At 27.5% G+C, this 6,788-nt stretch overlaps 1 protein-coding gene across 3 annotated transcripts in view; it reads right to left on the bottom strand.

Annotated features, from left to right (window-relative positions):
• LOC117175687 (janus kinase and microtubule-interacting protein 2-like) overlaps positions 1-6,788 on the bottom strand; it is a 248,127-nt gene that overhangs the window by 13,131 nt on the left and 228,208 nt on the right. For all 3 annotated transcript variants that reach the window (XM_033365424.1, XM_033365426.1, XM_033365425.1), the window contains 2 exons: positions 6,492-6,578; positions 2,586-2,693 (listed from right to left, as the gene is read on the bottom strand). In XM_033365424.1, coding sequence (XP_033221315.1) covers positions 2,586-2,693; positions 6,492-6,578 — 195 coding nt within the window. The remainder of the gene's footprint in view (positions 1-2,585; positions 2,694-6,491; positions 6,579-6,788) is intronic.

Below are 6,788 nucleotides of genomic sequence, written 5' to 3'. Positions count from 1 at the left end.
ATTCTTCATTTCTTTATTACGTGTGTAAAAGACGTCAGTTTTTTTTAATTCTACTTTTCTGGTGCATTTCACGCAAATGTTATGTTATGTTTATGTTATGTTATATTTGTGTTATGTTTATTTTATGTTTATGTCTGTTAATTTTATGTTGGGGTTATGCTTACGTTATGTTTGTGTTATGTTTATTTAATGTTTACGTTGTGTTGATGTTATGTATACGTTACGTTTATGTTATGTTTGTGTTACGTTTATGTTTTGCTTATTTCATGTTTATGTTGTGTGCATGTCAGTGGTCGGCAAACTACTGCCACATGGCAGTCCTAGCTGCCACGGTCCGTCGAGTCGAGTGAAAATCTCGTGGCAGTATCTGCTGCCACTAAGGAGGTCCAACGTGCCATGTACGTTTCGATTATTAAGCAGTTCGAGTAACGGGGATTAAAATTCAAAACAAAAAAATTCTCAATTTCAAAATTAGCTTTCTGGAACCTCGAAAGTAAAAATCTGTGCATTCTTGCAATCAAACGGAATCTAAAAAGCGTCTTGAAATACTTAAAATGAATGAATTATAACCCTTTCAGTTTAAAAGTGAGTTTTCATTATATTCCATCAAGTCATTGATTTTTAACTTCTCAAGTACAAGTTTAGATGTATTTAATCGCAAAAAAGTCACGGATTTTGAATTCCAGACTTATAAATCGCTAAGATGAGAACTTAAAAAAAAATTCATTTGTAACTTTTTATTCACATTGAGTATCCCGTCTAACAATGAACCCTTACCGAGGAAAACCAACCCATCTCAGGAAAAACGTAGCGTTGAGAAACAAATCGCTGCAGGCAAAAAAAATGTCTTGGGCCAAACCTGCTCATACCTGAAAAGTGGGCAAAAAGTTTGCCGACCACTGGTTTATGTCATGGTAATGTCATGCTTATGTCGTGTTTATGTTATGTTTACATTGTCTGTATGTTATGTTCATGTTCTATTAATGTTTATATTATGATATGTTTATGTTGTGTTTATGATATGCCTTTGTTTTGTTTATGTTATATTTATATTATTTGTGTCTTATGCTTATGTTATGTTTATGTTACTTGTATGCTATGCTTATGTTATGTCTTTTTTGCACTTTATTTTACTAAATTAATTGTAATGGCGATTTTACTATGGCAAAAGGACTGTTACCGCACATTACTGAGATCCAATCGTATTTAATACAATAATACACACCTATACGTTAAATTAATGCGAAAAGAAAGTGAAAAAAAAGAAACACCTATGATTCCAAAAAAAATGTAGTGTCCAGAGATTTAAGGTATTTAAGATATTGAAGTTTTCAACTAAAGTTGTTTAAATGATCAAAGTTTTATATGAGTTGTTTATAAATATCTAGGTTATGATTATTTTTCATATTTAATACCATTCTGATTGTAAATGACAAGAAGCTTAAGGCAAAATAATTTTTTTTCTAGAAAAAACTGATATACTGTTGAAATTTTTTGAATAAATTGTTTACAATAATTAAGTACAATTTATAATAGAATAGTTGTGATTCTTATGTCTGTATTTATTAGTTCTTAAGAACAATTACTTTATTCAACCGATTCATTTAGAAAAAAGGAACCATATCGTTAAAATAAACTATTTTGCCGATCTATTCGTAAAAGTGTCAAACACAGAAACAATTACAATAATTGGCATCCTTACGTTTGTTAGGAATTGATTGCAGAATGTTACTTAAAAACATCTTATATTGGTTAAGAAATGTTTAAAAAAATCATGAAATTACATTACCACCAAAATTTGCGGCTCACTTTGAGATATATCAAAGCGTATTTATGATTTAATTGAAAAAATTATTTATTTTTGGTTTGAATTTTTAATAAACGACACAGAAAAACTTTCTTAAATATTTAACTCCAGTTTTATTAACGACAGAGATATGATAATGAGAAAACAAGTAGCTTGCAACTTTTAATTCAAATATCTATTCAAATAAACATTACTCATAGCCTAAAGTAAAGAAAAATCGGAGACATGACCCCCCCCCCACTCTCCCGCGAATGCCCCATAACTTGATCTAAAAATCGTTATTCATGGAAAGCGGTATTTCTTACATATAAGACGTTTTGAAGATTTTCTTTTCAAAAATAGTTCCTTTCTGTGATCAATTAAATTCTAAAAGCTCCCTGATAACATTTTTTAAAATGATTTTAAAACGAATTGCAATATTGGAAGTGGTATTTTTCAATCACACAAGGTGGGATGATTTGCATATAAATGTACTTAAGTAACGGAAAATTATCATTTCCTTCTTGGAACGATTATTTTTTCCAGCCGTTAGAATAAACCCAGAAATTAAGAATCTCTCTATTAAAAAAAGGAAGAAAGAAAAAGATGCCACCCATGCGTGAATGAGTTAACATGAAGAGGTCTATTAAAATGCAAAACTCTGCTGGGGAGGCGCGCGCGCCGGGTTTTGAAATCATAGTGCGAACATTAATAAACCAACTGCAGGACACCTATTGGCCTTGCGATGTGAGCACGATTACGATGACAACGATGACGATAATGATGATGATAAAATTACCTTGAATGCCTGCCTGAGTACCTCTATGGCATCCTGCTGTTCCACCGCGAGTTCCCGAAGGCGTTCAACCTCAGCCACGGCTTCACACTCTCTTTTGCATAAATCCACCTGAAAAATTTCAAACCTCTTAACGACATATCAACGAAAAGAAAATCATAAATCTAGGAATTGGTCATGGTTTTCATTTTCTTCTTCAACTCATTCGAGAATCATATTTTCTATTTAAAAAGAAAGATTTATCAGGATTTTATTGCGGTTTATGAATTTATTTGGGAACGTCCATTAATTACGTAAGGATTATTTTTTTAGACCTACTGTAAGGCTTCATAAGGTTTCTGAGGCCCCCTTCCCCTCTTCTCAAGTAAGATTTTATATTTTTTTACTCAATGCATAAGGGACCGTCCATAAACTATGTGACTACTTTAAGGGGGATGGGGTACACGTTAAAAATTACGGTTGGTAACACGGGGTGAAGGGATTTTCAGTGAAAGTAACTTTACTAACTTAGATAACATCTAGTACGTTTCCTGGTAATAAATTTTAAAACATTCTTCTTTTTTCTCCGTTTTTAAGAAACACACCTACTCTTTCTTTAATTTTTCTCGTTTGAAGCTTAAATGCGAAATGAAATAATAGAACGCAACAAGAAAAATTAATCACTTTTTTTAGAAAAGTCTAAAGTTATATTTTTTTTGTTATGAATTCATCTCGTTTAATTACAAACTTTAGTATTTGGTTAAAAATTTGATTATATTGTTGAAAATGTAACTATTTTGTGAAAAAATTATCATTTTGGTCAAAAAGCCAGCAACTAGGTTGAAAATGTTCTATTATGTTAAATAAAATTAATGTTCTGAGTTCAAACATTATTTTTTGATTTAATTCTTTTGTTCAAATTCTATTTATTTTTTAGAAAATTCGCTTTTTTTTATTCAAAATTAATTTTTCTAAATAACGATGTACTTATTCTATGCTTAGTTGAAAATTGATATTTTTGATTGAAAATTAATATTTTCTAGTGGAATCCAGGTAAAAATTTATGTATAATTTATATATAATGCATAAAACACTAATATTTTTCAGTTGTTTTACATAAAAATTTCATAAAACAAATGAAAAATATCCCTGTTTAATCCACTTACATTTAACTTTGTGGTAGAAAATTAGCTTTTTTGTTAAATAATCATATTTGCAGATTGATAATTCAAAAAATTCAACAATTTTGTTTAAAATTGATGTATTTTGTTTGAAATTGATATAATGTGTGAAAAATTCATGTTTCTTGGCAAAAGATTAATCTTCTTGCTGGAAAATTCATTTTTTTCATTGAAAATTCACCTCATCGGTTGAAAATTTGATTATTCAAATTTTAGAAAATTAATATTCTGAGTAAAAAAATCATCTTTTGAGTTCAAATTTTTTGTTGAAAATTCATTTTGTTAAGATTCATAATTTTAGTTTAAAGTTTATCTTTTTGTTTGAAAATATAAATTTGGCTAAAAATTTTTTTTATTGAGAATTAATTTTTTAAACTAACAATGTAACTATTCAATTCTTTCTCAAAAACTGATACTTTTAATTGAAAATTGATATTTTTTAGTCAGATTTTATGTATTTTGTGAAACGTTCGTCTTTCTTGATTGAAAATTCATCTTTCTTAGTTAAGAATGTATCAGGCTGGTTCTGAATAATTAATCTGGTTAGGTTGAGAATTAAAAAAATGACTAGAAAATTAAAATAGACAGCTGAAAAATTAACTTTTAAACAAACAATTATTTTTAAATGGCATTTGGATTATTATATTTTCAAATTTAATTTTATTATTTATAATTTATAAATTTACAATTCATATTTAATTAAATTTGTATTATTATATTCGAAAATAAAAACAAAAAACTTTATATTGATTAAAGATGCCTAAATATATCCTCGGAATAGTATTTCGAATGGAAAATAATTGTTAGTTAACAATTACCATTATTATAAATATTGTGATAAACAATTTTTTTCAAAGAATTGTTTTCTCATCAAACAACATTCAAATCAGTTCGAAATTGAAATAAATAGGTGCAGAAAAATATGAATGTTGAATATTGGTATTCGTAATAATAATAATAATAATATCAACAAATTAAAAATTTAAGCGTTTCTCACCTAGAACAAATGAGTTCTGCTGAAAAATCATGTTGCAGCTGTCTATGTAGTTATATTTCATCAGGAAAGTGTGGTACCAACTTGAAATTGTTATTGTTGTCAACAATATTTTTAATAAATAGCAATCTTTAACAATTTCAGGTCTGAATAAGCGGTTTTTTCGTAATGATTATTTTAATGCTTCGATAGTCAGTTACAAATTATTATGGAATAATAATAGTAAACAATTGTAACTTTTATGAAGAAAATATTAAATAAAGATCATTTTACCATGAAAATAATAGGGGGTTTCACCACTAATACGTATGAGGAGATATTTTTTTTAAACAAAATTTGATCGACTAGAACGGTAAAATCTTTAAATTATTGATACATATGAATAAATGTTAATAAATAGTAACATAATTGTAAATAAGAAATAGTCTTAAGCTAAATTGCATTATTTCAAATGATTAAAAGTTAATATCGTTTGGAATTAAGTATATTCACTCTTCGCGAATTATTGTGCATACAATGATGGAAGAATCTTTTTACAGTAAATTATAGCAGAGCAAAATAATATATTAAAATACTTTGTTTATATTTTATTTGCAAAAGTCACAATTTTGTATAATAATTTAATAATAATAATTGAGAATTATTGAAAAAGGTACATATTTAAGTACAATTATCAAGATGCATTAAAATGATCATTACGAAGAAACTGTTTATTTAGACGTGAAAATTGTCATGGATGAATGTTTATTTAAAATATTGTTGATAAAAATAACAATTTCGAGTAGTGTCACACTTTCTTGATGAAATATTACTATTTAGATAGCTGCAACATGATCTAGCAGAAAAACTGATTTGTTCTAGGTGAAAAACGCTTGTTTGTAATTTGTTTATATTATTTTTATTACCAATACCAATATTCAACATTTATATTTTTCTGCGCCTATTTTTTTAAATTTAGAATTAATTTGAAAGTTGTTTAATGAGAAAACAATACTTTGAAAAAACTTCTTATTACAATATTGATAATAATGGTAATTGTTGACTAATAATTATTTTCAATTCGAAATACTACCTCCATGAAATATTCAGGCATTTTTAATAAATCTAAAGTTTTTTGTTGCGGTTGAGCATCGTATGAAAATAATTGTTTATATAAATTGTTTAAAAAAATCGGCTTAAATAATAAACTAAAAATGTATGTTCCTTAACTGTAAAATGTCCAATTTTGACATTCTGTTTGTTTAAATAGTAAATTCCACAGAGTGAACTTGATAAATCGGATCTGAAGTCGTTTTGCAGGGAAGAATCATGTGCGTTAAGAAAAATAAAAAATACATATATAGTCAACCCGAAAATTCGGGATGACCAACCAATCATATGAAAAATATTGGACTATAGTAATCCCGAATTTCAGGACAACGAGGTGATTCGTATTTTAAATAATTCAAGTTTCAAAGTTAAAAAAACTTGAATTTTTTAAATACTCTTCATGTCAATGCTTCTTTTATTATTTGTCCTATAGAATATGTTGACGTCTGAATGCTTAATTGAACGCTAAAAGTTGAATTGTTTCACACTACAGGTTTTATTGTTAGTTTTTAAACTGAAAGTGAAATATCAAATTTTAAAAACGCTTTAGGCAAATTCTTGAATACAAAACTTCAATTTAAACGAAATAATGTTTTAGATTGATATTGCACAAAATTGACAATTTCAATTCCAATTGCAACATAATTTCATGTTAATTTTACTCACCACATGATCACCGTTCGGAATCTTCTCTTCTATCCGTGGCGCCAATCGAATGTGATGGTTTCTCTCGCTCTCCCTTAATTTCCGCATCTACAACAAAGAAAGTTCATCAGCAATTAGTCTAGGATGAATAAATATTATCTCTAATCATATGATACATGTAGTCGTAAATCACATACTATTATCTAAGAAAATTATTGATAGTTTCACATCCTGATGATTTGAATATGATTAGAGTTAGAATTTCTTACTTGCGAGAAAAAATTAAAATGAAAACAAAAATGTAATAAGCCACTATTA

Source organism: Belonocnema kinseyi, chromosome 6, assembly GCF_010883055.1.
Source record: "Belonocnema kinseyi isolate 2016_QV_RU_SX_M_011 chromosome 6, B_treatae_v1, whole genome shotgun sequence".
Lineage (NCBI taxonomy): Eukaryota > Metazoa > Arthropoda > Insecta > Hymenoptera > Cynipidae > Belonocnema > Belonocnema kinseyi.
This window is presented reverse-complemented; position numbering and strand designations above follow the sequence as displayed.